The 24,229-nt window shown below is 37.6% G+C and overlaps 1 protein-coding gene across 2 annotated transcripts; it reads left to right on the plus strand.

Moving 5' to 3' along the window:
* The first annotated feature begins 260 nt into the window (after window positions 1–260).
* LOC112560203 (heterogeneous nuclear ribonucleoprotein U-like protein 1) lies at window positions 261–24,172 on the plus strand. 2 transcript variants are annotated; one of them, XM_025231859.1, is made up of 13 exons: window positions 261–342; window positions 2,230–2,381; window positions 3,114–3,361; window positions 4,754–4,891; window positions 13,340–13,427; window positions 15,175–15,295; window positions 16,327–16,576; window positions 17,939–18,068; window positions 19,011–19,227; window positions 19,489–19,653; window positions 21,496–21,628; window positions 22,424–22,502; window positions 22,622–24,172. In XM_025231859.1, exons 2-13 carry the CDS (start codon window positions 2,277–2,279, stop codon window positions 24,140–24,142), a joined length of 3,195 nt encoding a protein of 1,064 aa, XP_025087644.1. In that variant the 5' UTR covers window positions 261–342; window positions 2,230–2,276; the 3' UTR covers window positions 24,143–24,172. The 2 variants fall into 2 exon arrangements, with proteins under 2 accessions (XP_025087644.1, XP_025087653.1); XM_025231868.1 differs by lacking the exon at window positions 261–342 and adding an exon at window positions 555–573.
* Window positions 24,173–24,229: the final 57 nt, after the last annotated feature.

A 24,229-nucleotide genomic window follows, 5' to 3' on the forward strand; every position in this document is an offset into this window, starting at 1 on the left:
ATTATAATTCATCATTATTTATTCTATTGTTGAACTATCGAGACCAGGGATGCATTATGCAGATTTTACTGAAAAAAATCGTTACCCTATAATTTAGTGTATAAACTATAAACAAAGTTAACATATTCTGTGAGGTAAAAGATTTTGTAAAAAAACCACTAAACTTTACAAAATTCGCTGATGTCCGCGGACTACGAATTAGCACGCGCACATGCTGCTCACATTTCTGAACTTACTTCCCTTGTCTACGCTCTTTACTGCGAAGTCTCTACAGACGCCGGCCATTTTGGTGCCATTGTAGAGGACTTGTGAGCTTCAGATTTTTGCAATTTTCCGATCAAGGTGATTGCTTGCTATTGTTATTGCCCACGGTGCTAAGAAATCTTCTGATTATAGAATGATTTTTGTTCTAAGCTTTGAACTTATAATCTGTTAAAAAATAAGTAGGTAGTTAATTAGAGTCAGCGAGGATCCGGAATAGACCGGAATGTCGCCCGCCGCTTGACGTTTGTTCTTGAACTGTCCTGCTAGCACATCGTGGGATTATGTGACATCTTTAAAGAATTATTGCTGGTGAAACACATTTTGATAAGCGTATAAATCAATTAAAAGTACAGTTAGAGTTGAAGAACACAAATTCGTGCTTGTGTTTTTAAGAGAATCGTATAATTAAACCTGTGCTACTCGCGCTGATTACTTGCCTTCTTTCTGGCTTTTCGTTTCCATTTCGTTCCTTCTCTCGTTGGTACTAAACAAATATGTATTTCCGTTGTTTATTTGTATTCTATGTCACATAAGCTGCAGAGAACATTTTAAATTCTACTTGGTTCTCAGGACATAATATATATAATACACAAGTAAAATGAGCTAATAAAAACATTTGAGCATTTCATAAAATCGTGGCACATAAAAATTGTCCAGTGTGTTGCCTATTTGCAGTTTGATGCTACAGTGCAAGTGTAGCGAGACCCAACGACCTAGTGAGAATCAACGACTCCTCAAAATCTGTGCATGCGATTAAGGTCACAGCTCATGGAAGTTTTTAAAGCTCATTTATAAAAGAAGCCTATTTAGACTAAACGTTCTCTTTGCTGATTGCAAACCGGTTTGTGAATTGTTTCAACATTCTCTTCGCCGATCATAAACAGATGTGAATAGTGTTTCGTTGGATACTACTGTGCGAGCGGGTGTTTGATCGTCTGTTAAAGAATACACTTCAAATCTATATAAAAAATAACATAAAGAAGCAAAACACATACAATTCACGCTTTATTTATGTGCTGGTTTGGACAAATAATACCATGAAAGTGTCTGCTAATCCATTCAGCAACACTACAAGACCCAGTGTCTGCATAAGGAGACATGGGTTCTGCCTGAGACAAATGCATGAAAATGTCTGTTAATCCTTCGAGATATATTTTCAGTAGAAGTCCCATTCAGCAGCACCACAAGACCCAGTGTCTGCATATGGACAGAGCATAAGGAGACGGTTCATGCACAGACCTCGAGTAGTTGTTGATTCTCACTAGGTTGTTGTGTCTCGCTACACCGACTCTTTGTCAAAATCTAATGTACACTTTTGCTATCATGTGTTTCATGCAAAATATGTAAACAAGTTGTGTAAAAAGAGTACAAAAAAGTGAGAAATATATAAACAGACGGCATCCTCTTATGAACTCCACCAAATGGGGTTTCTTATTTTTAATTCCTGTGTCGCCTTTTGACCGATTTTAAAGGCATTCTAACATGTGTTTACTTATTGTTTATAGTGCAAAGTGTTCTTGCTTAAAGCACTTTCTCAAAATTGTGTTTTGCCCTGTTTTTGTTAAGTCTGCTTCACTGCTAAAATCACATTTTTTTTGCATACACCAACAATCTTGTGGCCAGAGAAAAGATTGTCTTAGATACCAAGTTCAGTCATTGTAACTTACACTACAAATCTAGAAATGAGAAACTCCTTTCTGCTGCTTTCTGTCAGATTATAAATAAATATTAGAGGCACTTGGATGAAAATTTATACAAATGAGTACAAAAAGATGGAAGCATGTAAATACATTTTCTTAATGCTCTCTCAAGTTCCTCTTTTAAGTGATGGCAAGAGATTTATTTAGATCATGCAGTTTGTTAAAATGTTTTATTTTGATGATGTATAAAGACTTGTGAAATTATTACGCTATATGCTGGTGAAAAAACCATTTAAAAAATTTGGCAGACTTTTTTTTTTTTCAGACTATGCCATCCTGAGCAAGTTTGGAGTTTAGATTACAAGTATCATCATGAATCAATATCCAGGTTTTGTACCTATGATGGTACCACAACCTTACATGGTTGCTATGCCAACAGCAATTCCTATGTCAGCAGGTCACCCTGGTTTGCCTCAGGTAAAAATGCTAAAGAAATTTACAGTCTTATTTGACATTTATGTATAGTTTTCAGAAGCTGCTTTTTATTACTCATCACAATCATTAAAAAAAAATTCTGAGTCTTTTGCCAATGCAATGTCTTTGGCAGTGTGCAATATTAACAACATTTTAAAGAAATGCTGATCTAGTTTTGTGCCAAAAGATATATGGCATACCTTAAACATAGCTTTTGGCTTTATTCATTTAAAAAGTGCTTGCAGTGTTGGACCCCTTAGTGCAGGGGTGCCCAACCTACAGCCCGCTTATTTTAACCAGACAACATAATTTCATTTTTAACATGATAATTTCATGATTCTTGCAAAACCACCATGTTCTGGCCCGTGAGATTTTATATTATGTCTAGTGCAACCCTCAGGCGAGAAAAGGTCGGGCACCACTGCCTTAGTGTGTTTGTTAAACTTGCTTTTGTAAGTAAACTCTGCTCTTTGATTTGTCTTTTTTCTTTGTGTTCACTTAAATGCTTCGTCGACGGCATATAGCCTTAGTTGCTGGCATGGCATTATACACAATCACTTAAATGCTTCGCATTTTGTAGCGTATTTTCTGCAAATGTTCGCTACTATTAGTACTAAATATTTTAATCAACCTCTTATATGGTGTTGGCCTTTCAGACCTGAATCAGGGTGATGGAGGATTGCTTTGTTGTGTACTTGATTGATAAAGAGAATCTGGGCTGTCATCTTAAAACAGGTGCTACACCCACAGGTTGCAGCTGCTCACATGGCTGGTGCTCCTGTTATGCCATCAGTTATGGCAGCTCCTGGCATGGTTCCAGGCGTGCGGCCAGGACAAGTGGGCCCTGGAGTAGGACCTTTAGGTGTTCATCCTGTTCAGCCTCCAATGTCTGTTCCAACAGCAGCAGTCATCCCGCAGTTATCAGCTGTTGCTGCTGGCCAAGAACTTAAAAAACGGCCTTATGACTCAGATCGAGGAAAAGGGTAAGTTTGACTTTATATGAGGTAATGTAAACCATTTAATTTTGCTTTTGAGAAGGTACTTACTAGATATAAAGGAAAATCATTGAACCCTAGCACACTAGTGGTTGCACAAAGTACACTGTGTTCCAATATTTACACCTATTAACCTGCAGTATAAACAATAATCATTAACACTATTTTACAGAGCATTTCGTCAACAGTATAATTCTCAAGAATAAAAAATAGTTTTTGTTGTAATAAATACAGATATGAGATGGTAACAAAATAAAACAGCCCCCGTATTGAAAGTAGGTCATGAAGCAGAAATGTAACATTATTTACATAATATACACAAATGATCTGGTTTTATCATCATCTTATGGATCTACATCTTCCTCTTTGTGCTGGATTGCCTATGGCTTTCTGGCTTTTTCCTTATGGAAAGGACAGACTAATGGTCTCCATATCCTGTCACTGTTCACTTCTACAATTGTTGTGCATCCAGATAGTGCTGATAAACACTTGCTTACATGATGTCATTGTTTGGTTCTGTTTCTGCTTCCTTACTTGCATACGTTAAGGAAACATTTGGACAGCAGATAATTATATTTAGATCCATAGTCTGACATGATAGATTGAGGTGCTTTCCCTTTTGCTTGATCATCTTGCTGCATTCTTCTTAAGAGAAACTGACTATTGCCACATTGTGTCACATCACCGCTTTATCATGTTTTGCTTCTTTATTGGACTGTTATTTGATCTTCCTGTACAGTTTACTAAGTTTTTTTTTATGTATAGGTAACTATACTTTTCAAGTGTACTCTTATTACTGTAAAGTGCTTTTAGTCCTGTTACTGGAGAAACTCAAAGGCACTATATAATAAATGAGCTATTATTAAAATCTATGAAACTGAGTAACCAGCAGCTGTTTTTAAACAGCTCTTGACCAACAGACTTGCTGCTTACTTTCGGATATAACAAAATACCTGATTGGTTGACAATTTTAGCTCTTTGAGGGAAGTTTTTCACAGTAAAGCAATCCAGTAGCTGATAGGTTCTTACCTTATATATTCATTTTCATGCAGCACAGTGTATTTTGTTCCAGTAAGCCAGTTCGCATTGCAATGCAAAGCAGTGACTGTGTCAAGATGCTTGTTTTTGTGGGAGCTAATATAAAGAATGAATTAAGGAATTCATACCATACAAAAGTCTTAGCAGCCAAGAAATGCAAGGTCAAAATTAGTTTGTAAAATATGGTTTGATGTACCAAACCAATAAACTAGATGCAAGACGAAAATGTGACTGTCTGCTGTTAGACAATTCAAGTCTTTGGAAAGAAAAAACAAATTTTAGAGCTTTTTCTTGAATATCAGAAAAACAGATTTCATGTCCATTTCGAAATTTTGTTTTTAGAGGTGGAGGTGGTCGCTTTAGTAATCGTTGGCAGTCTTCAAACCCAGAGCTGGATGTTGATGAACCCACCATGGATGACTCACTATGTGTGCTTGACCACTTCAATTCTGATCTCCATCTTCAGATTGATCCAGACGGGTAAGGAATCCACGTTTCTTCTTTTTTTTCTTTGGTTTGTTTTTGTATTGAAATGATGCTTTACAGCTGCACATACTGCCTTTGCATATGTGCATCTTAGTATACTACACACATAGATTTCTACCAACAGCTTGTGCCTTTAGCTGCAGCTAATTTCTTTGTGTTATCACAATTTTTCGATAGCCTGAAACACCAGTTTTGGTAGGGTTACCTGTTGGAAATGGTGTGCATTGTATTATTTATAAGCAGTTTTGTACATTTTAGAGGTGGTGTATTGATTTGTACACTTTACAGTGGTATGTCTGGGTAATCTTGGTATATCTAAGTAGCTTATCTTCACTATGCTTGAGGTAATGCATCATAATGCATGAGATTTATATTACAGCAGATGAGTGCAGTTACATGTCAGTGAGAGTCATCACTTAATGTAGATAATGGCAGCAGCTGCTGATTGATGGAGGTCGCCTACAGCATATATAAATCACTTTTTATATACTTGAATTTTTTTTATTTTTTTTTTAATCTTTCAATTTGTTTTGTTGGAGTGATTGTCCTATATACAAAATTGCATCCATATCCATGGTAGATTTTCTTCACTCAGATTTTTCAGGTACAGATGTGATGATGAGAAGTCAGGCTAATACATTTACATTTTCAGGTTTAACCTTTTCTAGTCCAGCAAATAGATAGAGATGGGTGGGGGAAATGGCCTCGGAGAAACAGCTTGCAGACTACAATTACACACACAGTCATGGTTAAAATTGCCTGTGTGTTTGCTTAAAAAAGGGGGACAACTTAGGACTCCTGTTTTTCATGTGTATTTACTTAATACTTTACCCCAATAGCTGGCTGATATTTTTGAATGTTTACAAGTGTACATCAGTGGACAGCTGTGTGTACACTGCAGAATGATTTTCTAGTGTCTTATGTATTCTTTGTTTCTAACACCTTAAATCTGAGAACAGGCTGCTTGTATCTAATGGTTTGAATGTTCTTTTTACAAGACTTTTCCAGCCACTGTCTATTTTCTTGTACTGCTGCACTTTTGTGGCATTGACTTATCTGGCATTTTTATCTACACAGTTTTATAGAGAAGTATTTTGCACATGCATTACAAAATCTGAGTCTGAAAGGAAAGTAGCATATTTTGCTTGCTTATACAACTGCTAAAAGCTGTTAGTTTGGTTGTTGGGTTATTTGGATTTGTTTCTTAATGAAAGGGGAGAAAGAGCAACAACAAAAAACGTGTGTGTTTTTGTAGTGTGGCCCTGTACATGCTTGAATTGATTATATTTTCCTAGTTTAGGTTGCAATTCTTCTGCTTACTGTTTCAAACCTGTCCTCTTTCTCATGAAGTACATTTGAATGTAGCCTTCGAATGTGATGTGGAAGAGAGTTCTACTGCTTAGCTGCACAGCGGGATAACATCCATTTTCTCTATGTGTTTTCTCTGTCTTTGTGGGAGGGAGGGATAGAATACACAAGTCTGACAAGTGTGATGTGACATGTTCTCCCCTGCATCCTGTCAACATTTGCAATGTCTTCTGAATGACGTCAGATACTTTAAAGAATTTAATTATTGGATGTGCTGAGGTTCTGCAAAGCATGATCATGTGTGGTAAATAGACATACTATGTATTTGGGGTGCATATGCGATTGCGATCATAGCTTTTTTCCTGCAAAAAATATATATGCTGACATTAGAAATATATTCTTACACATGATGAGATGCGGGTGAAAACGAATTTCAAGTTGTTCAAACTTTCATTGTTTACATTTTGCAGTAAACTAACATCTGTCCAGGTTGCTTTAGATTTACTGTTTCTTATAATTTGTGGCCCTATGCTCCTCGAGGAGTAACAAGGACTAAACTAAAACTCTTATAAGCTATTTAATTGTTTGTCTATGCTTCTATGATGCTTTTCTAGTTTCTTTGTTCATTGTGCTGTTGCACTGAATTCCTACAACAATGGTTGTAAGCAACATCTTGGTGCTTCAGATTGTACACAAAAACTGGAATACCCCACAGACTTGAAGTTAAAGTGGTGTAAATTTTCTTATTAAAATTAGCAAAAAGCATAGTAAAACAAATGCTTGAAAGTAAAATTATAATTAGAAAATTCCTAGACAGTGCAGGAAAAAAAATCTTTCTTTCCTTATGCACAATTTTTAAATTTTTCGATTGTGTAGCAAAAGTAGATAAAAAGCAATAATTATGAATATCTCGAAAACACTTACCTCTTCCTAATAGAAACGTTGATGATAAAGTGTCTATATACATGCTACATACAGGAGCATATGTACAAATAAACTAATACTCCTAAACAAATTTTTACAAACCAAAACATCTTCATTTTCTCATTCTGTCAAAATCAATGAAAAGGACATTGGTAGGCATGAACTGGACACTGAGTATTGTAAGAGTCGATATGGTTGAAGAACGTTACTCGTATCAGCAGCTGGCATCAAAAGCAAAAGTGGTCTACAATCGACTTGGGGAGAAGATCACATACTTCTCTGAAAATTGTCCATTGTGATTTGTCACTTTCCCATAATCATTCTCATCAATATTACACTGCATTATGTTTTATTCGTCATTCGATAAAAAGCTTCTGTTGTCATACCGAGACTTAATTTCATGACCACGAGTAAGCACGAGCTCACTAAAGAATAAACTACTCACTAGTGGGAGTTAGGATGTGCCCTCCTTTTCCCTGAATGCAGGGGATAGCAAAAGTTGTTGGTCCACGGAAGACCTTTTGTGGGGGGAAAAGTAGTATTGGCTTAATAATAATAAATAGCTCATTTGTATAGCCCATTTTTCCCGTATCAGCCAGACTCAAAGGCTTTAGATATAGGCATGCAAGCACATAATATTAATTTATAAATATAATAATACAGCAGAACCTAGCCACTACCTACACCGCAATGACATGTCTTCCATATCCGTCTGTTTCCTCACTTTTGCAAGTTGCACCCCTTCTCCCTGCAGGGCCTGCTGGATCCTTTCAGTTTGGATCACTAAAGAAAAGGGAATGCCTGCTCCATGGCACCTAGGAATAACATTTTTCTACTTCTTCTATTAATATAATGTATTAATATTATTTATTATATTTATAAATTAATATGATATGCTTTCATGCACAATGGTCTGGTGTATGGACCTGAAGATTCACGCCAAACAAATGAGTAATTCTGTGCAACGCGATGACAGCTGCAGCCGCAGTGCCTTCATCGGCAAAATGAAGGCTGTGCCACTGAGAACTTTAGCTCTGATTGAGCTTGTGGTTACCAGCAACATTTTGTTTTGGTGAACACCGCCTTCCCATCATTGTCAGATAATGTCACCTAAATCTTAATAAACTCTCTACACACAAACAGAGAGTCTGGAATCGATGGATGATGTGAACTGTTTGCTATGTTTGGCTAGAAAGGAGCTAGCAACGTCCAAATACTCTGTCACTGTCTCACTCTTTCTCTTGCAGTCCTGTTTCCAAACAAAAACAGAAGCCTTTTCTATGCACAAAGATGGTCATAATCTTGTGAAATTTGTCCATATTTTTGCACTTGTAATAACAAAGTGGTGATGCCATTGGCATTGTGCTAGACTGTTTACTTGCCTGTGGCCTATTGTTTTTTTCCTCTCCTGATCTTGTTATCACTGTAAGTCTTCTGTGGCTAGTGCCATCACTTTTGTACAAGTCGTCTTTGCAATAGACTTTACATCAGTGCCAAACAGTCATATACTTTAACATTTTACTGCAATTACTGCTTTGTGATCATGTGGACATTATCCTGACAATAAATATTTCTGCTCTAGTCAAATGACTTTCCGATCTACAGGTCTGTCTCATTGACATCTTGGTTTATGAATGTCTTCCAGCAGAAGAGCAGCTTGGCATTCGCATTAACTTCACAGAGAAAATTTTGTTTGTGTTTTTGTGATTGTAATGCGCGGAGAGCACGGCTTTGGCTGGGAATCAAAAAGCTTATATCATTATTATATTACCTTAATATAATTGTAGTACATGTAATAATCACAGTGAAAAGTTGCTGCAGACAACTGTTGACTATATGTGTTCTTAAATGTTTTACCTGACAGATATTACTGGTGTTTTTGTGCCATACTTAGTTTTTGATATCACCATTGCTGCTGGCTCAGTATAGAATGCTGGTTCTGCCTTGGTTCTTTATATCCCTGCTTTCTTGTGTGTATTGTGTTGTCTACTATGCTTGTGTGAAAATTTTTCCATTTAAAATTTGCTCAACCAGTTAATATAGCTACTCGTCATTCGGCTATTATTCTGCTTTGTAGTAGCAGATTTACAGTGACAAGTGTTATGATGCTGACATTGTTTCACTTGCTGACATTGTTTCACTTGCTGTCATTTCAAAGTTTTGAGTGAAGTTACATTGCTGAAAATAATACTTTCAAGAGCATTGTGCTACTGGCTTAAACTACATTGCCTGAGGTTTCTGTTTGGTTATTTACATTGCAATTGCAGGTCTCTTTTAACATTCAGCACTCCATCTGGCTTAACCTGTGCTAGAAATCGTCGGTGAAAATCTTAAATGAAAAAGTGTTAACCACAAAAGCATGGTAGCAATAATTAAGCAACTAGCTCTTACTAATGGATGCCGACAGCAGCACTGTCCTATTTCTGCTAAAATAATAAAATTTGTGCTACTTAAAAGTATTCTCAGCACATGGTCAGTTTGAACTCTACTAAGCCTTTTTCAGGTCAGCTTCCAGTGTCAGCAGCAGATAGTTGGAGTGCTTCTTGGGTGAAATATTCCTGATGGCAATTTCTCTGCCTATAAATATTCATCTTTTTTTGCAGCTATGCACATGTTTCAGGAAAACACATGAGTATAAACTTGAGAAAATGTTAATTTTCACAGATTGTGTTTGTATGAAACTTTTTAACACTTATTTCTGTAAGAAAAAAAACCAGGTGTCATAAGCATCAACTTATTCCTCTACAGCAATTGTTCAGTTGTTAATGGAAAGAAGATGGCGAGAGCTGTTGGATGGTGTCATTTGGTCTTCCATCTGATTAAAATTATAAAATTTTGTTGAAAAAACTTTTAAGAAAACGTGGTTTGCCTCATTTAACCATATTCAGATTCGAGTTTTTGTCTTGAAGATGATCGCTCAAGTACTTCAGTCATGTAGAATTTAATACTAAAAGGGTTTTGGGGATAAAACTTGCTGAACAGTTTAATATTGAATGCAGTAATATTTTAAGTTAAGCACTGTATTTTATGACACAAGTTGACTTTCTAATGGCAAGTAATAACAGGGTTCCCAGGTCCTTGCAAGGTCCTTTTAAGTCCTTTTATATTGAATTTTCGCCAAAAGGCCTTTTAAGTCCTTTTAAATCGCGGAGTAGACTTTGGCGCAAAATACCGACGATTTTTCGCTGCATTGCTATTTTAATCACATGACTACCCAGTCTCGCTACTCTTCATTTCTTTGTCTGCTTAACAATTTGAAAGATGCGGGGAAGTGCAGCAGAAGAGAAGATTATATAAAAGTAACTGGTTCCACATCTTTTCGCCAAGTTCTGTGCTCACCGATGGCTTGAAACAATTCTGTTGCTGAAAAAGCAATTGTTATGCTTCCATACTTGGAAAAATTTGTCAAAGCTGCAATGGAGCATTGCCAAAGAACAAATCTTTTGATATTGTAAAAGCTTGGAGGCTTTCATGTCGTCTGGCTTTCTTTAGTTTAATTGCCAGTATACTTGAACCTTTTTTGAGAAAATACAAGCTGATCAGCCTCTTCTTCCTTTCCTTTGTTTAGACTTACATGACATTATGAAAAATCTGATGTATCAAGTCAAATGTACTTAATAAATGTGAAACTTCCAACTTGTGCACAGTTCTAACCATGTCTGAGCATTCGTGGAGTCATCAGTAAACGATGGAACTCTCAAGAGCTGAATGCGGTACACCCAGAAAAAAGACATGGGGGAAAAAGACAAAATACAAAAAATGAAAAATTGTTGTATTGCCTGTCAGAGTTCCGTAATTTCTTGACAGTTCTGCAGGTGAGTGTGGTAGTAAGGCTTTTGACCCTATGACACAAAGACTATGATGCGCTTGCTGGAAAGAGTTTCAGGTGTTGTGGGTCTGTTGTCAGTTACTCCTACTCTCTCATGGTCAAGCTACAGTGGAAAGAGGATTTTCATTCACAAAGAAACAGTAGCTGACAATCTTAGTCAGACTGCACTGTGATGATATCCGCTTCTAGTGCCTATGGCAGGTATGAACGTTTTTCTCCAGTGCCGAAGAACGACACTGCTGGAACTGGCTGAAGACATAGTTTCCAGGCTAAAAGTTTTTCACTTATTGAAAGATCTAACATGCGTTGTTAGCCAAAGACTTGGGAGATAACAAAGATTCAGTCAGACATTGATAGATTACAGGAAGAAATTAAAAGGTGTTGAATTGTGACATTCAGAATTAATGTTTATTTCAGTTTAAATTGCACAATTTGTACATGTATGCCAAGCTGTAGGGGTGACAAAGAATTGAATTTCATCAATGAAACTTTTGCGATTGCTTTGTCATTTTGTAATCTTAATCTTATGTGTATTAGTTATATCATGCTGTTTATGTAATATGTTTGCATGTGTTACATGTATGTGTAATAAGAATGCTTAAATAATATCTCAAGGTTAAAATAAATGGGCTGTAATGCTTGACAGTTTCGACTCATTCCATTAGCATTAGGATCTTGGCATTCCTTGTATCCGTATCGCAAAAAACGCTCTTTTTCAAAAGTTCTTTAGAACTTTGATCTTCTAGTACTACTGTGCATAGCTCTATTTCTATCTCTCTTTCCCATTAGAGTGTGTGTGCGAGAGAGAGACACGTGAACTGACTTTTGAAGAATGGCTTTCACTTAGATTTCTAGAAAACTTGAACATTAACGGTGTATCAGCGCGCTAAGGACACTTTTTAAGTATGGCAGACAGGCATCAAAATTAACTCTTTGATTATTTATTACTAGAAATACATGTATTTGAGAACATAGAGAAGACCACCTTTCCGACACACAAGAGAAAACTTAAGCATTGATGACTGTCACTAGGTCCTTTCGAATGCATGAAAGGTCCTTTTAAGGTCCTTTTTTGGCACCATCCCTGATCCCTGGGAACCCTGTAATAAGTATGCTTCTGAAGGCGGAGGAGTTTCACCCAGAAGAGCAGAGTCAGTAATAACCAAATTGAAAATATGAATGAGTTATATATCCAGGTTTTATTTTATTCTTTTATTGGCTTGTTCAGCATGTCATCCACATCATTTTGCAAAATCCATATGCTGGAAGACAAAATCACAAAATTTTGGTCATAACAGAACAAATTGCGTTATTTAGTAATAGTGATCGTGAATGTTAGTAATGTCTGCAGTGATCGTAGCAGCCTGGTATTACAGGTTGGTATGTGTTGGTGCATCTGTTTTGCTGGTGGGTTAATGATGCAAATCGTGGCATAAGCATGATGAAAATGTTGACTTTTGCAAGGGTTAAGATTGAACAAAATAAAAGTAGCACTAAAATATTTTAATGCTATGCATTAAATGTAGTTAGAATGTCATTTCTGTTGGCAGTTATACCTTTGCCCACCATGACCTGAAGTCACTAGTTCTAAAGACTTTGAATGCAGAATTATCTTTCTAGGTAGTAAATGGGTTTTTTTCCCAGTCCCTCTGGTGATATAGTTATGAACTAATATATAAGTAAAGCTCCTTTAGGGATGATGGACCAAAGAATATTTTTATGAAAACAAGTATACAGCATTAAAAGTTGGCAGTTAAACACTTTGCCTTCAACTACCGTTTAGGTAATCTTTTGGAGTGTAGCTAAGAATAAGAAGTAGTATTTCCTCTGGGGTGACAGCTTAGCTTTTGTCTATAATCATAACCTCTGTTATATTCTTTTGTCTGTTCTCATCTTATTTTTATGTGACCAGTGTTTGCCTTTAAATGGGCAACTTAAAAGCTAAGCTGAGGAAAGGATGGGTCGACATTGTGTATGTAATGCAGTCTTGTGTTAGGTTCCAGAACCACCTGCAATGGGCGTCCATTATATAAGCTTATATTGCTGGCTATCAAATCTTCTGTGCTTGGCCTTTGTGGCTTCACTATTTTAAGCAATTTTAGGTGAAACAATCACTGGCTTAGACAATATCAACTGCGTTTCCTAACATTTATGACCTTTTTTTCACAGAAGTTTAACCACTATGGTTATTTTCAAAAAATGTCATTTCTTGTGTTTGGTTCATGGTTTTTACAGCACATTGTTTCCATTGCATATATGCATTGTGTTTTTCCCTAAATTTAATATTGCTTATTTTGGCTTTCTTATTAATGTGATGAGATGTTGGTTTGAACAGTTTAATGAAATCATGTTGTAGTTGAATGTGTTTTGTATGACTCAAGATATGGAGCCACTGTTGTCTTGGATCCTCCTGGCTTCTGCTTCACGTGGGCTGGGGCTCGTGCCACGTATGGTGTTTGCAAAGGCAAGGTCAGTTGACAGGTCCAGAGACAGGAGTTGCCACATTACGTGCTTATGAAAAAACATAGGCATGTTGGCTTTAAAAAAAGTATTGATTGTTAAAAATACTTAGATGACACCCTCTGTACAGATGGTGCTGATCAAAGCTTGAGATATTTAAGACTTAAGAAATTCATACCCTTCAGAAGTCAACAAATGGCAAGGTATTCTGCATGCTTCATTCTCTTTCTCCCATATGTTAGATTTGACATTTTATGACATATAAGAGGAATTGTAGGCCTTTGTTAATGATCCTTAGCATCACAGGAGAAAAGGTTGGGGATTTTTCTCAGCTGCTTACTTATGCGCATTTGGTTTTAGTTATTAGAATTTATTAGCATTTGGAAGTTATTAATGTATAATAATTATTGGTATGGAAAACATCCAGATAAGCTGAGTGCTCAACACCTGTTGACATTTAAATTGGTGAAGTTTTTAATTCTGGATATACCAGAATTGAACTATATTAAATTTAATTATATATATAAAAACATAAAGGATATTTAATGTAGCTTGTATAATTGCATGTACGTAATGTGTATGCATGATGTTAAGTTAGTATCTCAAGTATGAAAACTCCTGGACTCATGTGTTCAAAAGACATGCTCATGGTCAGTAACACTGTGTTGGTCAGTAACATTCTGTGTTGTTTTAAATAAACTCTTAATTTAGCATTGGTCATATATTAAAAACATGCTCAAATGTAATTTGGATTTAATTACTGCATCTTTATCATCTGTTAAGTAAACTGTCTTTTTTAATTATGCTATCCATTTATGCTATCTTTCTTTTTAAAATCATCTTTTACAAAACACTGACATAAATAGTAAAGTGTGTAAAATAAGTAATCAAAATTTGCATAAAATCTACAAAATGGGTAGTTTATTGATAATCCTGGAAAGTTGTCATCAAATTGCATCATGATTTAACCGAGTTGATGCTATTGACAAGAATGATGACTTCACTTTTAAAATATTTAAGTATATTTAGATCATGAATATATTTAATGCTTAACTCTTCCCTTACAGTTTGCACCCTCGAATGCTAATGTCTTTATAGCTCTATATCGCAATTGCTTCAGTACATCCGTATTGAATGAGTTAAACCTCTCTGTTCTTCCGTGACGATGTTTTGTTAACAGGTTGTAATGGATCCTAATTCATCGTACATCTATAGACTTTATCTCATCATGTGTTGGTTGTATAACTAGAAATTTAATAAATTAAGACCAGTTGTGTGGACATCAATCTTATAAAACGCATTCATTTGCTCGCTTTTCAATTTTGCAAATATAGTCATTTGATTAAGAGCTCTGTGACTTTTACTATGCATCAACATCCAAAGGCCAAAAGGCCACATTTGGTCTTCTAAAGATGACTACTGTTGGACATCAGTGCAAGGAGCAGCAAAATATGCCGACTGAGTTCAAATTCTAATGTATTTAGTTAAGCACCGCTGGAAAGCTTGTGATGTAGTGAAACTCATCTTTATACTTCAGGATGAATAAATTCTGCATTGCAACAGTATTAGCACAGCCATATTCTTTCTGTCAAAACCTAAATGCATTTAAAAATGGCAGGTCATAATTCATGTTTTATTAAGTGTTTGTATAACAATCTGGCCTTTGAATATCTGAATAAAAGGCAAGAGAATAGTGTGGATATATTCTCTTATCACATTCAGCATTAAATTTCATTTTTGTTTTGTTTTTTGGCAGGTGTACTTTGAAGTACATATTTTAGAGCATCTGCCAGCTGATTTTGGTGATGATCATCAAGAGACAGATCCTCATGTGGTTCGTGTTGGGTGGTCAATTGACAGCTCCTCTTTTCAACTAGGTATGTATATTTTTCTTGCTGCAACAACAACTTGGACATCTTTTGTTTTACAGACATTTTTGGATTCTTGTAGAAGAATTTCCTAGTTGAATCCAGTTTAACTTTCAACACAAGAAAAGAACAGATGATAAAGCCCTTGTCTAATGATATAAAAGCTAAAGATTGATGATCTGTTATGCTTTCATATTTTTGGGTTAACAATATGTTAATTCCATTTTTTTTTACCTCACAAACTTTGGGGCGGCAGCCAAAATTTGGACATTAGTACACCTGGGGAAAAATAGATTTTATCAGAATATGTAATAGTGCATTACCCTTTGTTTTTGAAGCCCTCAAATATGCTCTTGAAATGAAATCACATAGAATTTTTAATTTCATTTTATTTTGGATATGTTTAAGACTAATAATCCTGAGCTGTTAATTTTGTTTGTCTGAACTAGGAGCAACCTATAGTTATAAAATGTTAAGCTGCTATTGTTATCTTTGCTTGTTATAAAAAATGGCATGCTTGCAAAACCAGGGGAAAAAATTCTAAAAATGTGATGAAAACACAACTTTGAAGCAGTGTGTCCCTGCTTTTAGAAATAATAGAACCTTACATTTTTGTTGTATTTTCCAAACATCATAGAAACACATATTCCAAGGTTATGTACAGGAATTTAAAGTTTCTGCTGCTGCCTATGTATTGGTTGACATAAAGAATTTTAGGGACGTTTCATTTATTGGTTGTCAAAAGACTTGTTGAGATCTGACAGCCTCAACCTCGTGGAAGAGTTGGTCTGGGTCAGACTGTCAGCAAATGCGCAGATATATATGTCAGTAGTTAGCATAATGTGAGTGAGAGAAGAGCTGTGAATGTCTGAAAAGTGTTTACATTAGAGTATAGGGGACTTTTTTTTTTTTTTAAGTGTGCCAGAAATCTTAATGTTACAACTGGAGCATGTCACTTGTATTTTTGAAGGCTGAGCCTTTGAGTTGACTGCATTATTCTTTCCCCTATAAATGCTCTTTGTACTTCATGTGCTGTTTAGGTGAAGAACCCTGGTCTTTTGGGTATGGTGGTACTGGGAAGTTCTCCACCAACTGCCGCTTCTCTGACTATGGCCAGCGGTTTGGTGCAGGTGATGTTGTAGGGGCAATGTTGGACCTTGACTCTCGGCCAGCATCTATCTCCTTTACGAAAAATGGAACCTGGTTTGGAGTAGCGTGTCCGCTACATGGATTTCCAGTTGGAAGCAAGGACATGGCGCTTTTCCCTCATCTCCTCCTCAAGAACAGCAGGTCAGTTATAACTTGAGAATGCTTAACTATATCAGCATTTTTATCAGACGAGGCTGCTCAGTCTGTGATGAATGTAGTGAAACTTGCTAGAATCCACCAAAAACAGGTCTTAGCTGAGAGGGGTCTTACTAGGGAGATCAGCTTGTCGGTTTCTATTCGATGAACCATGACTTCAAACACTTGTACAGGGCAATTTAGTTTTTTAGCATCACAGGTTAAGCAAATACAAATAAGAGCAAAAAAAAAAAGTACAATTTTTAGTTAAGCTTCTTTATTGATCAACAGGAAAAGAAAATAAATGTAGTCGGAGTTACTGGGTTTAACCTTCACGTACTCAAGACTTTTGTGTATATATGTGTGTTTTAGCCATTTTTAAAAAAAAGTAAATATGGGGTGTGTTTTTTTTTTTTTTCTTTTTTTTTTTTGTTGTTTTTTTTTTTTGGTGACCTTGGTAATTACCTCAAAGACCAGTTTAGCCATTTATGATTGACCTGACAGCACTACAAAAGATCATAATACACCTACGTTCTTTTCTTTTGTTCATACTTTACACTTAGGCATGACTAGTAAACAATGTAACTTTTCATCCATTTTCAAGCTGTTCAAGGCCTGGAAATCATTCTGTAGCCACTGCTGAATAAAGCTTTTTCCTGAATGAGTTTTCTAGTCATTGAAATGTGGTCCTTTGTCTCACTTTACAAAATCATGCGCAAACATGTTCTATCACCAAATACATATTCTTACAAATCTTAGATAATCTTTAATTACCAATTTCGCCACCATGCCATTTTTCTAGAACTGTCGATTTTTTCTTTGAATTTGAGTTTTTGCCACACCAATTGTTGTTTCACCTTGATCACCGTTATTCTTTCTTCTTCTTTTTTTTTTTTTTTTGCTTTTGATTGGTAATGCTTACAGACTAAAAAGACTGGTGATGCTTATCAATTCCACCACTGTTGTATAGGAATTAACTCTGAGTAAGAGCAATCAGAGATCTGGGGTCGTAATCAGGAAGGTCTTAATAGAGAGGTTTTACTATATGTATTTGTTACTTTTAAGGTAAAAAGAAATTTGTCTCACATTTGTTTGAACTAAACAGTTTACAAGAAGCATCAAAAATACCTTTGTAGCTGAAAAGACGTTTAAATTTGAGCAGCAGGGATGGCGCATACAAGTGTGGATAAATGCATATTGCCATCCCTTTATTCAGTTTTATGCCTGTTAAAATATCGATTAAAAGTCTCTGCTAAAGTGTAGTCTTACTCAAATTACATTTCATTGTCGCACTGTATTGTGCAGTGTATAGTAGCACAAATATTTGTTCTAGTCTTCATTGGAGTATTTGATCCTTATTCATTACAGGGTAAAGGTCAATTTTGGTCAGATGGACTCATGGTTTCCACCACCTCAGGGCTTTACCTATATTGGTCAGTTGCCTTCCATGGACAGAGTGCGGGGTATGCTTCCTCCTCCACGCAAGGCCGATTGTGAGGTAAGGCTTGGTGTATTTTCTTTATTTTTATTAGAAAAATATGGAAACGTTGTAATACAAATTTCCTTGCTGTCTTTTTATGAGACAGCTATGGCATTAGACAAAAATATTTGTGACAGTAGAAGCAGTGTGATGTAAATAAGGCTAAGTAATTGTTTTAGGAGAATTCTTGTTGGACTAAAATTTTCTTCCACAACAAATATACCCTACTGTGTTTATCTTATTAGCACCTTATTCAACCTACTAAGGGGTTTAAAAAAATGACAACTTTGCAAGAAACCTGAGATAATTTCTAGTGGTTAATCCATTAGCGGTAGACTTTGGCTATTTTACTGGTACCAAGATTGGAATTTTAAACATTTTTAGAAAGGAAAAAAAAAAAGACAAATCAAAATTGTAATTACAGTTCAAGGAGAAACAGCGAAACACATTTTGTAGATGCAGAGGAAATTGGGAGTATCCAGTTTTATTTCCAAATGTAAATATGGACACAATTTGAGATCACTGTCTTGTAGGCAATGAAGTCTAATGGTCATGCACCATGTAGAAATGAATGAACATGACAGTGGACAACTTGAGCATCTGAATAAGCTTCAGTATGGCTTAAAAAAAATTACTAGCCATCTTAGCGTGAACCCTCATCTCAAAACAGGTACACCTGGAAAAAAATTTGAACTTCAAGTCATTGTGTTACAGTTTTTGTGTTAAGGTTACTTCATTCAAAAATTGTGAAACAATTTGTTTTAATCCCTTTTTGTATATAGTTTTAGTAAAAGTAATAACTATTAAATATGATGTTACATTTGGATAAATTGGTGTGCATAATTGTTGGAGGGGCTGCACATGCTTATCCTCCAACAGTCTCAATATCTCAGAAACAAGTATAAATATTAAAAATGCAATGAGCAACCATTATGGGTGATTTTTTTTTCTTTTTAACAGATGATCATGATTGTGGGACTTCCTGGCACAGGAAAAACTACATGGGGCATCAACATGCAGAAGTCCCACCCAGAGAAACGCTACAATATTATAGGAACAGATACACTTATTGACAAGATGCGTGTCATGGGTTTACCACGAAAACGTAACTATCATGGCCGATGGGATGTTCTAATCGAGAAAGCTACGAAGTGTCTCAACAAACTCTTTCAAATTGGTAAGCTCTTAACATACGAACCTTTCTGAAGACATCTGTTCATGTACAATGTTTGAAGTCTGCAGGCATATTGAAGTTTATGTGTCCTTTCACTTCCCATCATCTCAATTGTTATCTTTTATAATGGGGTTTACAAAGTATAAGGACATTCACCTTTCATTTTATATTTGAATAAATCTCTTTAAAGGTTTTGATCAGGTTTTTTTTTTTTACATTAATAAGTATGATTTTTACTTTAATCAGAACTGTGACTTCTTGCAGCCAGTAGGCGAAAAAGGAACTACATTTTGGACCAGACCAATGTGTATGCATCTGCACGCCGCAGGAAAATGAAGTTTTTCAATGGATTCTACCGGGTTGCTGCTGTTGTCCAGCCAGAGGATGCAGAAATGCAACGTCGTTCACATAAACGTACAGTTGAAGATGGTAAATAACATGATTTCTCATATTTTGCAGAATTGTAGCTTAAATAAAAAGACTTGGGCCAGATCACATTTTCTTTCCCTTTATTAGTATAGTGATTTTCAGCTGGGCTGAAAGAAAAGTTGGTTTGTTAATAGCAATAATAAATGTAAGATTTGCGTAGTGCATACTCACACTCATAAGGAGCATGGACAACATAGGAGGGACAGAAAGACATGAACAACAGAAGGATAAGCAACAGTAATGATAATAAAGACAAATACAGAAAACATAAAGAACCAAGTAACAATGACTGAGAGTGAGAGCATTGTGATTTTGCAAAGGAAGACACGGAAGTAGTAATAAGTGGAAAAGGGGGGACGGTGTGGAAAAAAAAGAACTGGCATCATGTGGACTGTTTTTAGGAGTTATGCTTAAGGAAGAGGTGCATTTTTAGAGCACATTTGAAGGATTCATTTGAGCAGGTGTTGGAAATGAAAAGAGAGTTCCGTTGTTTCACTGCACAATAACTAAAAATCCTGTGGCCATATTTTGTTCTGGTGACAGGAATAGTTTGGAGATGATTGTCAGACAAAGAGTGTAGTTTTCTGGCTGGGATGTAAGGGAAGAGAAAGTTCAGAGAAATAGGGCAGAAGCCAGCTAAGAAATCAAAACGGCATGGACAGCTTGCACTGGATGCGAGTGGATGGATAACCAGTCCAGAAAACAAAGGATGGGAGTGACATGGTCTCATTTCCTAGCTCTAAGCACCAGACATGCAGTAGAGTTCTTGACTTTCTGGAGTTTATGAAGGTGTGCAGGGCAGCCAGCAAGCAAGGAGTTGCAGTAATAAAGCCAAGAAAGAACAAAAGTACAGACAAGTGTTGGTAGTGAGCGTAGAGAGAATATGACGGATCTTACAGAGCTCATGATATGCAGACTGACAGCTGTAATTTGTTTATCAAGAGTCATATCTGCAGAGACTTGGAATCCCAGATTCTGGTGGACACAAAGGTGATGTTGGTTTTGCCCACCTTGGTATGATTTGGCAGACAAGTGAGTGCAGATTGATTTTTCTTCTTGAGCATAGGAAGGTTTCCGTTTTATCATCGTTGACTTTAAGTTTGTTTGTTACCGTCCAGTCTTTGACATTGTTAATACAGGCTTCTATGGTGCTGGTAGCAAAGTGAGACTCAAGCGGTGGAGTGGAGCAGTACAGTTGTGTGTCATCAGCATATGATTGATGAAAAACCTGATGAGACTGGATGCAAGATAAAAGTGGTTTCATATATAGAATAAACAGAACTGGGCCACAGGAAAGTGGAGCAGGGCGAGATGTTTGACCATCAACAAATGCAGTCTGTGTTCTATCAATGAGATAGGATTTGAAGCGTGCTTGTGTGGGTCCAGAAATGCTATAGAGGTGTGGAGTCTGTAAAGGAGCTTTGTCAAAACTACTTTCTCTGTGATCTTGGAGAGAAAAGACAAGTTGGAAACTGGGTGGTAGTTCAACACGATGACTTCAAGCATGGACTTTTTTAGGAGGGCCTCACCAGGGCATTTTGAAACAGGAAAATACCTGATGACAAGCTGACATTTACAATGTTTTTGATGGCAGGAAGTAAAATATCTGAACACTTAAGAAGGCTTTAGGCATTGGGTCTAACTGTCAAATTGTTGGCCTAGCTTTCAGAATAATTACCTTTACAGGAGAACATCACAAGAGATGCTGTCAGGCGCCTACATAGAAACTAAGGATGATGAAATGTCTGATATCTTGCTAGCAAAATTATTATTAGTGATAGCTATGATGAAAGATAATTGAATGGAATCAGTTTTGGCATATATACTATTTGCCCATTTCAGGTAAAGTGGTTCCAGAATCGGCTGTTCTGGAGATGAAGGCAAACTACACATTGCCAGAGGAACGTGACAGCATGTTTGATCGCATTGACTACATTGAACTGCCACGGGAAAAAGTTGTTCCTATTATTGAACAGTGAGTTTTCAGAGCGAACCTTTTTTCTTTTTTTTCTATCTTTCCTAGAGCAGCCCGGTGGTGCAACGGTTAGTGCTGTTAGCGCCTGTCGCCAATACAGTGAAGGTTGGCTGCCCTGAGTTCATTTCTCGTCTCGGGCACGCTGTTCTTTCTCTGCACGTGGCATCTGTTTACAGGGCTGGCTACTTGCCGTAATATAGCCTTAGTTGCTGACACGGCGTAAAACACCAAATCCCCCCCTTCTATCTTTCCTAAGTCAGTTAATCCTTTATTGCTGAACATTTGAAAGATTGGGTCTTTAATTCAGACAATGATAAAGAGGAGAGAATGCCAATTACAATGGTCTACAAGCATGGTGGACTTTGCGTGTTAGGAATGCGCATAACCAAAGCTCAAACATAACCATTTTTCGGTATCAGCACGCGGTGTAGAGACAAAATTGGTGAGGGTGGGTGTGAAAAATGAATTTATGCAACATCAAAACACATTATAAAATACAAAGGCACCAGAATCTGTTTTAAAACATGTCAAAGTATGCAAATACAGTGTTATCTAAAATTTGATCACAACACCCCAAAACCGCTATTTTCCCGAGGGTCTTACAACCCATGCCTGGTTTGCCTTCCTTAAAGAATGGGAATTGTCAAACTTGATTCATTTGAGTTATGAGAATCTGATGTTTCATATTAAATCAACAGTTAACTAAATTATAGTTCTTATAAGTTTACAAAATAAGAGAATTTTTGTTTTTCACTGGGTTTGATAAGATGCTGCATGATGTATATTTGTGCTCAGATATGTCAGAGAAGGACAGGAAAAACGTCCTGCAGCTGAAGATGTATTCCGCCATGATAATCGTTTTCAGAAACAAGAAGTGAGTCAGATTTTTTTATCTTCCCTTTTAAATGCTGTTCTTATAAAAGAAATTATAGGGCTAAAACTCTTAATTTAGACATGCTTTGGATTAACAGTGGTGATTAACTTTTTTTGCAGTCAAGCTTTGGCAGGTCCGGAGGTGGTCCAGTGGGTAGGTCTTCACCTATGGCTGTCACACCATTCTCTCAGCAAGGATCGTCCCACAGCAAGTCATCTGGTGGACCAGGTCAGATGAAAGGGGAACCTCAGTGGTATGGAGAGAGCTCCAGACAGCAGGATATAAGCGAACCGCCCAATAAACGTCTAAAGATGCAAGGTCGTTCAGGTATGGGAGGTGTAGGAGCAAGTGGAGGAGACTCCAGCAGTGCTTTAGAGCTGCTGAAGCAGCAATATGACGATACAGATGAACCCTCCTCTTGGGGATCACAACCTGGACAGGAATTTGGAAGCACAATCAAAGAAGAACCACAGTGGCCATCACCAGGGCAAGATGTGACAGCCACGTCAGGAATAGGCCTGGGTGTTCCTCTGCACAGTGCCCCTCCTCCCATGGTACCTCACCAGCCAGGACCTCTGATGGTCTCGGGTGCTTTTGCTAGCGCATTTGCTGCCCAGCCACCACCACCTCCGCCACCCATCCTGCCTGGACAGTTTGCCCATGCTGCTGGACCTGCATTTGTTGCTGTGGCACCTCTTCCTCCTCCTGGCCCTCCACCACCTTTAATGCAGGGGGTTCTGGGTGGACCACCCACCAGTGATGCATCAAAGTTCCTTTCACAGCCACCACCACCCTCTATGGTGGGAGGCAGAGGGGGCATGGATGGCAATCTCCCCATGACTAATGTGCCTCCACCGGGGTTCCAGCAGCAACAGCGGCAGCAACAAGAGCCTGGTCACCAGCCTTGGCAGCAGGGAGGAGACAGCTACAGCCAGCCACCTTCATGGCAGGACAACAGTAGTGGTGTAAACAGCAGATTTTCTCAGCAGAGAGGTGGAGATAACAGCGGTAGTAGCCAGTATAGCTGGCAGGGAGGAGATGGTGGGCAGGCCGGGGCCAACTGGAAGAGTGGCAGTGGTGACGGTGATGGTGGAGGATCAAATCGTGGCTGGCAAGGTCAGGATTGGCACAGTGGTCGCCCGGGATGGCAAGATTCTGAACACCCCTTGGACCTTGGCAGTGATTGGCAGAAAAAGCAGGGTGAAAGAAACAGAAATTCTGATCAGCATCATCAAGGCTTTGATAATGATGGCCAAAGCAGCATGTTACGAGCTGGTGGCTATCATGCCAGCAAGCAAGGGGATGGAGGAATTGGAGGTGATTCAGCCAACCGAAGATTCCAGGACTTCAGTCGTCCTCCACCAAACATGAGATCCGGTGGGGAGCCAGATGGCTATCGTGGTCCTGACGGAAGAGGAGCAGGATTTGGCAGCAAAAGTGGTAGTGGTAATTCTTATGGTGATGGTGAAAGTGGAAGCAAATGGTCTTCCGGCTCCCAACAGTCTTCACAGAGGAGTGGTGCAGATGACCGATGGAAGTCTGGGCCACCATCTCGCCAAGACAGAGGTGGACCAAGAGACTCTTCTGGTGACAGATGGTCTGGGTCAGGTGGCAATCAGGCAAGATGGATCATCACATAATGATCAGTGGGGACCCCGTCATGGAGGTCCTCACATGGGTCAGGTCGTGAGAGAGAGCGAGACAGAGAACGAGATAGAGAGCGAGAC

The sequence above is a fragment of the Pomacea canaliculata genome, linkage group LG1 (assembly GCF_003073045.1).
Source record: "Pomacea canaliculata isolate SZHN2017 linkage group LG1, ASM307304v1, whole genome shotgun sequence".
Lineage (NCBI taxonomy): Eukaryota > Metazoa > Mollusca > Gastropoda > Architaenioglossa > Ampullariidae > Pomacea > Pomacea canaliculata.